The sequence below is a fragment of the Sphaeramia orbicularis genome, chromosome 12 (genome assembly GCF_902148855.1).
Source record: "Sphaeramia orbicularis chromosome 12, fSphaOr1.1, whole genome shotgun sequence".
NCBI lineage: Eukaryota > Metazoa > Chordata > Actinopteri > Kurtiformes > Apogonidae > Sphaeramia > Sphaeramia orbicularis.
This window is the reverse complement of record NC_043968.1, coordinates 73,028,676-73,044,339: the sequence shown is the minus strand read 5'-3', so window position 1 is coordinate 73,044,339 and position 15,664 is coordinate 73,028,676. Positions and strand designations below refer to the sequence as shown.

The 15,664-nt window shown below is 37.5% G+C and overlaps 1 protein-coding gene and 1 long non-coding RNA gene across 4 annotated transcripts in view; both read left to right on the top strand.

Moving 5' to 3' along the window:
• Nucleotides 1-15,664, top strand: part of LOC115430805 (uncharacterized) — a 636,483-nt gene that overhangs the window by 297,734 nt on the left and 323,085 nt on the right. The window lies entirely within an intron of this gene.
• nop14 (NOP14 nucleolar protein homolog (yeast)) overlaps nucleotides 1-15,664 on the top strand; it is a 28,634-nt gene that overhangs the window by 2,486 nt on the left and 10,484 nt on the right. For 2 of the 3 annotated variants that reach the window (XM_030151020.1, XM_030151019.1), the window contains 14 exons: nucleotides 85-267; nucleotides 1,951-2,085; nucleotides 3,760-3,901; nucleotides 5,407-5,552; nucleotides 5,638-5,775; nucleotides 6,506-6,628; nucleotides 7,163-7,294; nucleotides 7,375-7,705; nucleotides 9,537-9,667; nucleotides 9,769-9,854; nucleotides 11,380-11,515; nucleotides 13,146-13,247; nucleotides 13,363-13,516; nucleotides 14,582-14,741. In XM_030151020.1, coding sequence (XP_030006880.1) covers nucleotides 85-267; nucleotides 1,951-2,085; nucleotides 3,760-3,901; nucleotides 5,407-5,552; nucleotides 5,638-5,775; nucleotides 6,506-6,628; nucleotides 7,163-7,294; nucleotides 7,375-7,705; nucleotides 9,537-9,667; nucleotides 9,769-9,854; nucleotides 11,380-11,515; nucleotides 13,146-13,247; nucleotides 13,363-13,516; nucleotides 14,582-14,741 — 2,099 coding nt within the window. Of the gene's footprint in view, nucleotides 1-84; nucleotides 268-1,950; nucleotides 2,086-3,759; nucleotides 3,902-5,406; nucleotides 5,553-5,637; nucleotides 5,776-6,505; nucleotides 6,629-7,162; nucleotides 7,295-7,374; nucleotides 7,706-9,536; nucleotides 9,668-9,768; nucleotides 9,855-11,379; nucleotides 11,519-13,145; nucleotides 13,248-13,362; nucleotides 13,517-14,581; nucleotides 14,742-15,664 lie in introns of those variants that run through there. The other variant, XM_030151021.1, reaches the window with a different exon arrangement.

Here is a 15,664-nt window from a genome sequence, read left to right as displayed (position 1 = left end):
TCCTTACTAATGCAAATCTACAGGTTTGTTTGTCCATTTGCCATAATGTAATGTCATGTTCGTGTATCCGTTGCTCTGCTGCAGATGGGGAAGGCAAGTAAAAACCGGAACCTTGCCGACAAGGTTCGCAAAACCAAGACTTCTACAGTGATCAAGAATAATCCTTTTGAAGTGAAAATTAACAGGAAGAAATTTGATGTTCTGGGGCGAAAAACCAAACATGATGTGGGTCTGCCAGGAGTGTCCCGATCCAAAGCCATCACCAAGGTAAGAGAAACTCCAGTGTTCCCTCCCTTCTTTTAAAATAAACACACAACTGTGTACCTGTGAATCCACAATTCAAGCAGTGAGCACTTGGCTTCAACTTATAATGTCAAATATTTACAGTCCAAGTTCATTTGATTCTATGGTGTTCCAGAATGTGCATTTGAGGGCCAGATCAAGCAGTGACACGGGGGACACGTCATTTTCAATAAGCTCTGTGTTTAAACTAAATAACTTATCTCCATGTTTAATACATGTATGAACAGGTCTCAGTAAGTACTTTCACATGATACATGGTACAATTTACAAAAGTAAAAATTTGGGGTAAAAAGACTTAAATTACTGCTGCGTGACACTGGGACTCGTGGGGATTTATCGTGAATGAGTGATGTATCAATGCTGGCGTTTTATGTCTTGTTCTGTCACCTGTCCAGGGACTGCAGATGAAAAGTAGTTATTTTGAGTAATTCTGCCATATTTACATGAGTGTATTTTTTGTACAATAATGTTCATAAATATGCATGGTCCCTATTTAATAAACCAATAAATAAATACAAATGCAAATACACTCACTTTATGCAAATGTACAAAACATGCTGTTCTCATAAGAAATTGATCCTAAATGAAACCTAGGGCTTTAGTTCTGATGTTAAACTACAGTTGTGATCAGTATTGGATGCAAATGTTTTAATGATCATTTTTTATGAGCACAAATCTGTTGTGACGCGGGGACAGCAGTTTGTAACTTTGTTCAGTATCAGAATAAAAGACTGTGATGGAACTAAAGCACTACAAATATGCTCATAAACTTTTATTTAACATACATATTATAACTGAAGTGATATATAAAGCTAATAGCAGAGCATATTTGACTAATAATTGGATTGGACAGAACTTTTCTATATTCTAGTACTGTTGAATAATTAGTTCCTACAGATTCACAGCCTTAAAATATCACTAATACAAGTAAGAAAAAAATATTATTATTAAAGTTATACTGTACGATTTGCATTTTTACTCTTTTCTTTTGTAATCTTAAAATGCTCCTAATAAGCGTGTGTCAAACTCAAATGTAAAAGAAATCCACCAGGTTTTGAAACTCATAAATGTTTAATTCTCATATATTTCTGATAAAAGTCTGACTAATCATTTTATTCGGTCCAAATGAAATGATTAGCTGAGCCTCCTCTGTCAGCCTTTGCCACATCAGTTCCTGGTGCCTCTGAATCTGACTCCATTGACATTTTTCACTGGTGCTGCTCCTCCTGTGTATGAGTGTGAATGGATAGGACTCAAATACACGGCGCTGAAAGGAAAAACGGATTTATTAACAGAAACAACAACCAAAGGGAACAAACAGAAAAACCCGATTGCAGCAGTCTGAGTCCGGTGAATGAAGGATGGAGATAAAGTCTTGGTTAAGGCCCACAGAGTCTGGCGTACTTGATTCCACAGACACCTCGCGAACTTTGCGTACATGTACTTGGTGTCACAAAATGTATGATGATGTAAATGTAGGACATTGGCTCAAGAAATGTATGTCTGCATTGTAAGTCACATCATCCCAATAAGAACAAATTGAAATGTAAAGAATCTACATGGGTTTTGTATTGCATATGTTTGAAACAAACACTAAACAGACATATCTCATGCGTTCTGTGATGTTTGTTTTTTTTTCATCTGTAGAGAAAAGAAACCCTCTTAAAGGAATACAAACAGAAGAACAAATCCAACAAATTAATCGACAGACGTTTAGGAGAATACGACTCTAAGATGGCACCTGAAGACAAAATCCTGCAGAGGTTTGCAATGGAGCGACAGGTGAGTCAAGCTCTGATAAATATATTTTATCTGCTACATGACACCTATTACCAATCTGATATCATACTGTTAATGTTAAAAAAATCTTCATTATTTTGTATTATTGTTGACATTATTTCTTCCTTGTTTTAAGGCTGATTTTTGAGTAAAAGCTGATGAAATCAAATGGTTATTTGTAGTTTTAAAGCCGTCTTTTACAGTCAGAACATGACAGTGGGGACATTTTAGAAATAGAACATTTACAACAATTTATTCAACATCAAAATATCCACAAGTAAAATTAAGTTAAACAACAAATACATTGAAACACTAGTCGCTTGAGGTCGTTTTTTGGGCGTAGTGCAATTGGTATATCACGCAAAATTACAATGGAAAGACCTTTTTCCATAACTAGTCACATGAATAAAAAATAAACGGATGTTGATGGATGTTACAACAAGAGAAGAAGAGTTGTAAAAGAAAATTGGTGCGGTATGTGTGGACACACCAGGAAACTGAATCATTTTTTAATTTAGTACAAGATAGAGGGGTAATATATAATAATAATGAATATATCTGTAAATCAACACGATTTTTATGTTCATCCCCATGTTTATGGAATGACTTTGTGCCATCTCGCAATAATAAAGAAACAAATCATCACATTTGTGATTTAATGGAAAAACCAACATTACACACTTCTGTTTTTTCAACGTTTAGTAAATATTGATAAAGTTTTTCGCAGATGTCCAGTGGAAAAGCCACTAGTGTGACACTGTGTAAAGACTGAAAAAACATGTGTATGGCAGTTGTGATACAAAATAATGGAAACACCTAACATTGTGGCATCATAGAAGGTGTTTCCATTATTTTGTCCAACCCCTTATTGCAATAAGTATCATTATCTTTTCATTGTCCCCGAATAATGATTGTATCTTGTGATGGAGCTCGGACATTTGGACCAAAACTGTAACCACAATGATTTTTTGTTTTAATGAGTTATTTTTACAATGTTATGGAGAGTATAAAATTTAAATTGATTGCTTTCTAGCAACTTGAACTGAAGACAAAACATGACATACTTTTTCTTTACACAAACTCATTCTGTCATAGTATGACTGTAAAAACACATTAACATTAATATATTATAAGAAACAGATTTTGAATTTGAAGAATAATCACGATTTGACGTATTAGGCATTTTTAATGTTTTTTCATACAGCAAAACCTGGATGAATCAAATGACTTCGATGTATTGCTCAGGCCTATTGTGCGACTATGACTTTAATAAACCATCTGGCTGCAGAGTTCTTGGTCATTTGAGATGATTTTAACCCTTTAAGCACAAAAATTGTAAGATTGCCACACAATGACTGACAGCTTTTTGAAATGTTGGTGTCAAAACTGAATATTTACCAAAGTTTTGTCCTTTGAGTTTATTTTGTTTATCACCTACAATGGTCAAAGTTTTTCAGTGTAGTGTTTTGTTTTTTCTTAATTTTACCCAAAATGCTCATTTTAATGTTGACTTTTTTTTGGTCATTTGGATTATTTTAAATGGTCCACCTATAGATTTACAGTGCAGTGTTTCTGACTGTAAAGAGCAGTTTTTAAAAAAATGCAAATAGAATACATACATATTTGTAAAGCCATTAAAGAAAACTCAGTCATCCTTGATTCTTTTTGTGTCATCAGCGCCTCCATGGAAAGAAAGATATGTACAACCTGAATGAGGAGGAGGAGCTGACTCATTATGGCCAGTCATTGGCTGAAATGGAGAAATTCAACGATATGGTTGAAAGTGATGATGAGTCAGAAGAGAAAGGTCTTCTGTCAGGTTGGTTTTCTGTGTGCTAAAGTTGCATTTAACCCTTTAACCCCTGAGACAGGGCGGTTGAGCAGGTATTGAAAGTCTTAAAAAGTCTGGAATTTCGATACACTGTTTTCCAGACCTTGAAAACTCTGGAATTTGGTGTGAAAGTTTTAATAAAGTATGGAAAAACATTTCTCTCATAGTCGAATTTTAGAGATTTTGCTCAAAGGCACATAATCTAGTAAAATGAGAAATAAATGCAGAAAGCATAAAGAGCGTAGCATGATTTCACTAACCGGTCGGTACCAGAATGATTCTAGTAAAACTTGTTTGTGTGATATCCAGGTTTTGAAAATGTTTCTGTCAGTAAAACATAATTTATTTTGAATTATGCATCAGTTCATTCATATATTTATTAAAATGAACTTTTCTTTTAAACACAGCTGGCACAATCTCAACCGAAAAAGTAGGCATGAGAGGATAAAAGTACATATAGTCAAGGTCTTGAGCAGTTTTGAGAAAGTCTGGAATTTTATATGGATAAAGCACAAGTGTCCTGCTGAGACATTATTCCAGGTAAACGTGCTGCTCTGAATTGTCGTCTGTTTCAGTGTCATAAAAGCTGCTGTGAGTATGAGCTTGTGTTCCTTTTCTTCAGTGGTTTCACTTTACTGTGTGTTTTAGGGTCAAAACAGGTGCAATAACAGAAAATGACACAGGGTCAAAACACGGTATTCGAAATCTCTCTGACGGGACATTTTAGAGACAATCTGACAGATTAGTGTTGCTAAATGACCCACATTTTTACTTTTAAATTCATTTTTGCTTTAGTTGGACTATAAAGGATTATCCAAAACAAGAAGCTACTTTATATTGAAATAAATGTTGGAATGACAATCAATTAAAGTTCGCTCTCTGACAGGAAATTACTGTGTTTTGACCCCCTAGCAGTTTTTGTTTTGGGGCGTTTTCCTAAATCAGTCCAGGTGCTTTTTGGCGCCTGGTTGAACTCCAAAAAGCAGTTACATGGTCAAAACTCAGTAAAAACACAGTAAAAAAAAAAAAAAAAGGAAAAACATGACAACACTGCAAACAATAGTTAAAACAAAAAAATGTGGGAAAACGTAAAAAAATAAATAAATAAATAAAAAAAAACAAACCTATTTTTATAGCGAGGCAGTCTCTCTCACTGCTCTGTGTTTTGCCCCACATTCCACAGGCAGCCTGGAATGAATTGAGCATGCTCAGATGTCTATGAAAAGCACAAGGTCTATTCTATCAGCATGTCTTGAAATTGTCCTATCGAGCAAACAGTTGAATTTTTATGAATATTTAAAATAAATCATTCATTCAGAACGCTCACCACAGACATGTCAGGGGTTAAAGGGTTAAAGGATGCCATGATGTGTTTGTTTTCATCACTGACCTTCAGCCAAAACTCTGGCCTGAGTTACTCTTTTCATATAAATCCATTTTCTTGCTCTACTGAATGCTTTGTAATCCAAGCGGTCGAATGTCTTCTTCTACAGCTGAACTGACTGCCTCCCACTTCGGAGGAGGAGGGGGCCTCCTCAGAAAGAAAACAACAGGGGAGCAGCAGGATGAAGGAGGTCAGAGGACCAAGTCCAGGCAGGAGCTGATTGAGGAGCTCATTCAGAAGTCCAAGCAGGAGAAGGTGAGGGCTTAATGAAGAGTGGGGAAGGGTGTTGGTTTACTCTGGCTGAAGAACGAGAGCATTAATGTGTTTTCCTGCTTCTCAGCGTGAACGTCAGGTGCAGAAAGAGGAGGCACAGGAGCTGACCGAGAAACTGGATCAAGAGTGGAAGAGTATACAGGCCCTGATGGTGAAGAAAACACCCAAAGACCAAGAAACCGACAAACCAGAGGAGAAACCCAAGGTACCGTCTGAAGGATGCCAATGTTAAAACACGCCTCGCAGTTAAAAAAGTAGAACAGCAACAGAAAGAGGTGTTTAAGTACCTGCAAAAGCCCACCTTTGGCTTTGTTGTTTTTGCAGTTTATGTTCATGAAAAGCATACACATCTAATTCTATTGTGATACAAGGATATATCTGCACAATTTTAAACACACACACAATAATCTGAACTTAATGGCGTCAATAGGCAAAATTCAGTATATTTTATTTATATAACGGCAAATCATTACAAATCTGTTACACAGGTGAAAGCCTTCTGCACAGGGATGTTTATTGCACAGGGATGTTTATTCCACCACAGCTATTCTTTATGGTTTAATTGTTTTGCTGCATTTCCATCCATTATTTTCATCATCATTACCTCCTCTAAGGAGGTTATGATTAAATTTTGGTGGTGATCGGGGAGGGCGCTGATCTACCTTGGCGGAGGTCTCTCCGAGTGCTTTTGTAGTTATTAAAGTTTCCTACTGAAATTAATCAGAGTTTATTGTTTACTACTTAACCTTATTGTCTTTTTCGCCACATTATTTGTTGTTATTCTTTTCAGGGCTACATTCAAGTAGAATCAAGTATCTGCATCAATTTATTGATTTCTACATGATAATAGGAAAACCTCTGTAAATGTGTGTGTTCTCTTGCTTATACTGTCTGTAATGTAAAATTAGTTTCTCTTACTTCCTGCGTTGTTACAGCTTGACCAGTATGACATGATGGTCAGAGAGCTTGGCTTTGAGATGAAAGCTCAACCCTCAGAGAAGATGAAAACTCCAGAGGAGTTCGCCAGAGAGGAGCGGGAGAAGCTGCAGAAATTAGAGGTACATTCATTTATGTTTAATCCTCTTTAGAATTAGGCTGTAGAGCTGTGTGCACTAGCCTATTTTTATTCAAACATGTTCTCCGATGAAACTGTAGTCAGTGACAACGATCAACTCAGTAGATCATGATATGCTGATACGCGTCTGGGAGGAATTCTCTTATCGCATTGATGTTGTCGGTGCTGCAGGTGGTGGACACATTGAACACTGTAAGACAGGAAATAAAAGTTGATGGGGAGTAGAATACTTGTGACTTGGCTAGAGTTTTCTATCGCTTTTCCTTCTTAAAATATTGCATAATGAAAATCGGTTCATTCCTTTTGAATAACCCTGTATATGGACTTTGATTTAATTAGATGAGTTCTCCTCCAGTGAAAGTACCACCTTCTACTGGGAGATTGATCTCCTGCATCCAGACCACAGGAATCTAACATAGAGACAGAACTTGACAACCTCACACATTCAACTTGCTTTTGATTCTTGATAGAACATGCCGGTGAGACACTGGTCCTATAATTTTATTTGTTTCTTCAGGCTGACCGCTTGAGGAGGATGCTGGGAGAGGAGGTTGAGGTCAGTGGGCCGAGCCAGACCCATATGTCTGCTGATGACCTCAACGACGGCTTCATCCTGGATAAGAACGACAAGAAGACCCTGTCTTATCAGGTAACGGATCGAAGAGTAGAGGAATCTGTGCACTTTATGTTGGTACAGAATGTGTTCATGTGTGTTTTTTGATTGTTCAGGATGGAAAATGGAACGTTGAAGATGAGACACAGGATGAGAATGATGAAGAGGAGGAGAACAGTGAAGAGTCAGAGGGAGAGGGAGAGGATGACGACGATGGAAATGAAGATGTAGAGGAGGAGGAGGAGGATGGAGAGGGTGGCGACAGTGAAGAAGATGAAGGAGAAGAGGATGGCCATTCAGACCTGGATTCTGACCGAGAAAGCAAAGAAGATGAGGAACAAGAGGAGTATGAAGAGACAGATGCCAAAGCAGAGACAAGTCTGAGCAAAGAGGAGCTGAAGGCCCAGCAGGACGCCGCTAAAGCCGAGCTCCCATACACATTTACTGGTAACTATACAAACTCGCATAAGGATTTAAGAGCAACTTGTAGGTCAACAACTACACACCATTAATCTGCTTAAAGACTTAAGAGACATTTTTTGGCATTTTTGTCACAGTTTTCAGCTCCTTTAAGTAAAAGAACGTTTCATGATATACTAGAGCATAGACAAACTAGTGAAGTAAAAGTATATAGATTCATACATCTTTTATTTTTAGCTGTAAACAGATGAGGATAAGGACATACTAAAGTCAGAGAGAACGGATGGTGATCATGATGATGAAGAGGCACTTTAATTAACAGTGTCAACACTATGTTATGTTTCTGTCACATATTCCACAACAAAGTGAGGAGTAGGGATGCAAATGATCGATTAATTCATAAATCATTAGTTGGTTGACCTTGTCGACCAATTAACAATTAATTGATAAGTGGGGATTTTCCTGTGAGCCTGAATTTCTCTTTCAACTGGGCCTGCAAGAATAAAAGCTAAATATTGTTATATACTTCATGAAAATGCATGTCATATTCCTTAATGATTGATTTATTATACTATTGGATACAGTACAAGTAATGACATTTATGGAGTAGAGCTAAAGAAATTCTGCAGAGAAATTCAGTAAAATAAATGGATCTGAAATGGGGCAGTTTAGAAGAAATAGGCATTTCTGACTTTGCATCACTGACATGGTGGAGGGAGATTTCAGTACGGAGGAATTTTCTCTTAACATTTATGAACATATACATGATCAGTAAATTAAATCTAGGAAAACTACCTGCTTTTCACTAAAAAATGCAAAATGAAGAGGATAACATAATAAATGGTGTTAAATCATTTATAAACAGTTAAATCTAGAGAAATTCATTTGGATGACAACAAAATATACTGGCATCAATGAAAACTTTACACTTATTTTGTTTGTTTGGTTTTTTTTTATAAATGCTTATTTGATCAAATCATTTCTAGCTGAGTTAACTGTAACAGCTCAAGGCATGTTGATAAGCACTGAATTGTGACCATTTTTGACCACCTCTGTTTGCTGCCATGTAATTGGCTGAAAAATGGATAGGGTGGTTTTCCTCAGTGGTGAGAGCCAATCCTGTACTTATAATCCTGGGACTCAGTCTATAAAATGCCCCCAAAAGTGAGGAAAAACCAGACCTCAAGAACGACGCCATGTTGAGATTATCTGAGAATCGACGTCACTGTGCCTCGGGTCCACCGTGACCACCCAGAAATCCAGATCCTGCAACAGGATCATGCAGGTCCCCACACTGCTGGGGTCACCACAGCCCTCCTGGAGCCATGGTCCAGCATTTTGGCCTGATCTGTCACCCATTGAACATCTCTGGGATCAGTTGGGACCATGTGTATCCAGACCCAGTCCTAGTCCAACAAATGTCCAAGGGTTGGTGACAGCCTTTCAGCAAGAGTGACAGAACACTCCCCAGGACAATATCAGACATCTGGTGGGTTCGATGAGAGGGCGTTGTACAGCCTGTGTCCAGACAAACGGTGGTCAGAGCAGATACTGTGGCTGTGATTTTCAGTTTTGTATAGTTTTCTTTTCAACAAATTTATAGGCCTTGATCATGCAGTAAATTCATTAAATTTTATGTAGGATTGTACAGCAAATAAATCAATGCAGAGCTAATTTGAAAAAACATAATTTTTAAGCTCCCACGATTCAAAAAAACAAAAAAAGTGATCAATCAAGTTTTCAGTGATGCCGAGTGTATTTGTCAGAAATTTCCATTTGACTTCATCCAAAAATACAAATACTTTTCAATGTGCTCCCCTCATGGTGCATTGTATTAATGTGTTTCTTCTTCTTCTAGCTCCAGAGAGCTACAGTGACCTGAAAGACATGCTCCACGGTCATACCCCTGACAACAAGCGCCTCATAGTGGCCAGGACTCAAAAATGCAACCATCCAAGTCTAGCTGTAGGAAATAAACTCAAACTGCAGGTACACACCACGTCTCAGTAAATCAGCTCAGTAACTATGTGTATGTTTCTGTACATCATTCAGTATCACAATGTATTCACATGTTATTTTGGTTTCCTCAGAAACTCCTCGGCTTTTTGTTAGAATATATTGGAGAACTGGCTACAAACAGTCCGCCTGAACTGACCACCATAGATAAACTCATACCGTAAGTTCACGTATTCAAGTCTGCTTTTCACTCTGGTATCTGGTCTGAATCAGGCACATTGTGTGACAAGAGAAAAAAAATGTCCAAAGAAAAATCCAAATGAATCAGAGAGAATCTTTGCAAAACCATTTGAGGACTGCAAAAATCTGAATCTTATCAAGTGTATTTTTCTCATTTCTAGTCAAAATGTCTCATCAGTCTTAAAATAAGACACAATCGCCTAAAGAGTAACTCTTCAGTGGGATATAAGAACTTCTTTTTAGACAATAGATCTGCAAAATCTTATTTCAAGAAATCTTATGAAGATAATTTTCACTTGTTCCATTGGCAGATTTTTTTTTTTTGTTTAATTCAAGATTTTTTTTGCTTAATTCAAGAAAATAAAATCTGCCAATGGAACAAGTGAAAATTATCTTGGTAAGATTTCTTGAAATAAGATTTTCCAGGTCTATTGTTTAAAAATAAGTTCTTATATCTCACTGAAAAGTTACTCTTTAGGTGATTATGTCTTATTTTAAGTGTTATGAGATATTTTGACTAGAAATGAGAAAAATACACTTGGTAAGATTTAGATTTTTGCAGTGAGAGCACTGATTCCACTGATGTTTCAGATGCGATAGTGGCAGGAACATAAAGGAAATACAGGAACAGGTCCTTGTGTTCAGACTACTGTACCTCAGATTGTGTGCTCTGCTGCCTCCCAGGATACAAAATAAACCATTTTTTTGTTAATCAGTCCAGCTGCTTTTTAACCCCTGGTTGAACTCCAAAAACCAGTTACACAATCAAAACACAGTAAAAAAGGAAATAAAGGAAAATCACGATAACACTGCAAACAGTAAAAACAAAAAACGACAAGGAAAATTAAAAAGAAAAGAAAAGCCCAAACCGTCTTATTTTATAGTGAGTCGGTCTCACTCACTGGTCTTTGTTTTGCCCCCCATTCCACAGGCGGCAGGGGTTACACTGAGCATGCTCAGATGTCTATGGAAAGAAAAAGGTCTATTCCAGGGGTGGCCAACCCTGTCCTGGAGAGCCACTGTTCTGCATGTTTTAGATATTTCCCTCTTCCAGCACACCTGACGGTCGTTATCAGGCTTCTGCAGAGCTTGATGATAGGCTTATCATTTGAATCAGGTGTGTTGGAAGAGGGATACATCTAAAACATGCAGGATTGTAGCTCTCTAGGACCAGGGTTGGCCATGCCTGGTCTATTCCATCAGCACATTTTGAAAATTTTCTTATTGAGCAAACTGTTGAATTTTAATGAATATTTGAAATAAATCATACATTCAGAACAAGCACCACAGACATGTCAGGGGTTAAAGGGTTAAAAGCACACATCCTCAACCTGTAAAACTCCACAGAGCATCTGCTAGTATGAGGGGGGTACTGTCTTCACATCTGCCCAATGCAGGAAAATGAATTAGATTCTAGACTAAAAACTACACACAGATGTGACAGACTTTTTTTTTTAGTCATAGAAATTAAACTCTATTTTTACATCCTTGCTGTTTTTCTGCAGTGAGCTGTACACTCTGTGTCAGATGTTTCCTGAAGCCGCCTGTAAAGCCATGCAGGGCATCCTGCGAGATGCAGCCCACGGCATGGAGGAGATGCTGGAGGTCAAAGGGCACGTTCCCTCTCCAACACTGGACATGGTGAGGTGTATTCAGATTTATGTGGATTATGTCTGGTTTATGACAATCATGTTATGAGAGGGATGGGATTTGATAAGAATTTAGCGATTTTGGTTCCTTTGTTGAAATTGTCCATTGATTATCTTATCGTTTCTCATTAGTTTAGGGAATAAACTATAGTACAAATGGCTTTGTTTGTATTAACGTTGTGCTTTCGATTTGAACAAAACAAGAGGCTTATAAAGTAGTCTTAGATGAACCTGCTGCAGCCTCTGAACCTCATTGTCACCTTAATGTAATTCTAGGACATGGAGTTTATTCATAAACAAGTGGTTCCAGGCACAACAAACCCTGCCCTTCACATGTATTGTAGCTTATTGTGGCATCGATCCAGTTGATGTCTATGCGTGTGCTGATGTCAGCATAAACATAGACAGCATGGACAAACTTCGGCCATTATAAGTAAACTAGCGCATTGATCCGTGGGAATCCAAGGGTTCTAGAAGCAGCAGAGGTGATAAAATGGGGAGCAGAGCTAAGTTTACTGGTTTAATACACAGATTAAAAGAAATAGAATGGACTCATTTTGTTTTATGTTGAAATCAAAAGTAACTGATAAGAATGCATTCATAGTTACCTTATATATTTGTTTAAAGGGCTTCACATTATTATTGTGTGACTTCATCACATTCACATTACTTGATGACTTGTTTAAACTTACCGGTGTAACACACAGATTAGGAAGAAATAGAATGGACTCATTACCTCTGCCAGGAGGTATTGTGATCGCTTTGCTTTGTGTGTTTGTTTGTGTGTTTGTTTATTTTTTAGCAAGATAACTCAAAAAGTTATGGACGGATTTTCATGAAATTTTCAGGAAATGTTGATACTGGCACAAGGAAGAAATGATTACATTTTGGTGGTGATCGGGGGGGTGGGGGGAATTGGCCTTGGTGGAGGTCTGCGCTCTCCGAGTGCTTTTCTTGTTTGGTTTTGTATTGACATTGACAAAGACAAGAGACTTTGACACAGGACTGAACATGATGGTTTGTGAATTTTACTATTCCTGGTAGCATGTGAAGGCAGCATAAGACTTTTACACAGGACTGAACTTGACAGTTTATTGCCCGTCACTGCCATCCGTAGAAACTGGCAATAACTCCGTTCAGTGATCCGCTGAACTCTGGTCTGTCTGATCGAAGTCTCCTCAGAATGGTCTGTCACCGTGGTACAGCAAGAGGAGGGGGGAGGGTCTGGAGGCGAACGTTATCGGGCTGGGTCTAAGCGGGGACCGGCAGAGTGGAACTGGGCCACAGTAAGAACCAGACTGACCTTGTTAGTGTACGATCACAGCCGGACCCGGTTCTCCTGTCGTGTCCCGGCAGTTGCGTTGATCCAGATCCTGAAATACAACCATACTTTAGAACACTTCCAGACCAAAATACGGAAATGACATATGATGCATTTGACGTGATGAAATTGTGGAACTAATGAGCAGAATTTTTAATTTGTTGTCACTCTAATTTGCATATGTCACTGTAACTCAATAACTCATCTGTCACTTTACTGTTTATTTATTGTCTCCTCAACCCCCTGAGTAATAAAGGCATGTCTTACCGTACCTTACCTTATCCATTTTGTTTGTCTTTAGATCATCTACCTGAAGGTGACGGCCCTGTTGTTTCCCACCTCAGACTTCAGACATCCAGTCACGACTCCAGCGCTGCTTTACATCAGTCAGGCTCTCACAAAGGTCCTCACAGCCCCGTTTATGCTACTGTACGACCTACACCAGACCATCTGTCGGTGCCAGTGTCCAGTTTTCACTACTACTGATGCTTATGATACCATTTGTGTGTGTTTCTCAGTGTCCAGTCAGATCTTTACAGGATGTGACCTCAGGTTTACTGCTGTGCTGTCTGGCCCTGGAGTACATCTCTTTCTCAAAGCGTTTCGTGCCTGAACTCATCAACTTCCTGCTTGGAACTCTAAACCTGGCTGTACAGGACAAAGCCTCTCTGGGTAACTTCAAACCCACCCCCACCAGGATGACACAACACACTGAGACATGTACATTATAAGAATGCAGTACAATAGAATAGCCGTTATTGTCATTGTGTGCACAGTGAAATAAGGAGTGCTACTACAGTCAGTGCAACAATATTAACAAACACCAGTGCTATAGAAATAATAACAGAGTGACTATAAAATCACAAAACCTGATATAAGAAAATAGAATAGAAATTGTACAAAGTAACATAAGAATAGAGCTGAGTAGAATAAACATTGAATAATGGACAAAATATGAATAGACTTCATTTTAAATCAAAAATAAAAAAATTTAATTGCCTTTCACAATCTTCTAGCTCAAACACTCATACTACTTAAATGGAAAGATAAACAACCTCCAACATTTAAATCTTGGTTTCTGGATCTTTTACATAATTTAACATTGGAAAAAAATAGATTTTCTATAAGAGGATGTGCCAGTAAGTTTTTCAGTACCTGTCAACCTGTTCTGAATCACATAAAAGAGGTACAGCCCTCAGTTATTCCAGAGGAGTCTTATTAATACTAGTCTGTGACTAATATCTGAGTCTCTTACTTTATTTATTTATTTATTTATTTATTATTATTGTTAATTAATTATCATCTTTTTATGGTGCAACAGGGTGGGCGTGTTCATGGGTTTGGATAAAAAAAAGTGATGACTGTATTATGCTTTTGTGGATGACTCAATGTGTAATAAAAACACTGAGCAAAAACTATAAATGCACAGAATTTTCAGTATGTATATCTATGAACAATATTAACAATATGAACAGTATGCATACCTATGAATGATAATAACGGTATATATTACCCATGAATAACAGTATGTATATCTATGTAACAAGTCTATTCAATATTTATCAAAATATAATTGTATTACTTTTATATAAATACTACATTGTTATTGCAGAACAGAAGGTTAATGCATGACTTATAGCACATTATTTCACATTTGTAGGATTATTGAAGTGGTAGATGTGGTACCATGCAGGTTTTGGTTCTGTCACATGTCATGGATGGACTTTTCTGTTGCAGGTTACACTGTGGTGCTGCCTTTTAAACCATCAGGAAAGTACAGCGATCTTCTGGTGTTATCAGACTCAGAATCCTGTAAAAGCTGGAGCAAGAAAAGCCTCCCCCTGTTCACCAATGAACGTCTGGAACTCAAAACTGAACTGGACAAAGACCACCACAGGTATGTGGGCTGAGAGTTTTGCACTTCGACAGCGGCTTGTTTATGGTAGAGAACATCCGGATGGTCATCTGTCATTTTCACAAGGGCCTTGAAACCTACCTACGCAGTGAACTGACTCATTTTTATTACTCAGTATTTGACAGAAGTGAAATAACATGTGACATCTAGTCATGAAGTTGTAGATCCCTCACCCTCCCCTACTGCAGCCAACAGAAATGCACAAATGCCATGTTAAACAGAGTCGGTTTGTTTCCATTAATGTTTTAAATGTAGATTTAGAAAGTTTTGCATTTGAAAGAGTTTGTGTTCACCAGAAATTGTAATAACATTCTCAATTTAGTGAAAACCTTTTTGCTGTCACTTTTTAAAACAGAATTAATGCACAAAATGCAACAATTTTATTTATTCAACTGATGAACAAACTGATCTCTGGCATGTTCTGGAATATTCTTATGAAGCACCAAAACAGAGCCAGTAGCACAACACAGAATAGAATAGAATAGAATAGAATAGAATAGAGTTAATAGTCACTACACAGGTTGTACAATGAAATTGCAGGTGGCCTCTGTGACAGTACACTTACAACTAATAACACAATAAAATATAGACATATATTAAAAAAATACATAAAATAGTGTGCAATAGAAATATGTGCAAATTAGAGATATACTGTTAACAAGGTCACATTTTAAAATATCAAAGTAGTATCAAAAATGTGCAAATATAACAATGTAAACATACATGTGCCAGACATATTCCATGAGTAGTTGAGGTACAGTGTGTGTGTGTCACATACAATGTGTAACAAATGATTCTTGGTCTCATCCATGAAAAACCATCAGTCATCTTTGATCCAAAACAGTAACAGAATGTTCATTCCATTTATTACAGGCATAATGTAGTATACAGCGCCATCTTCTGAT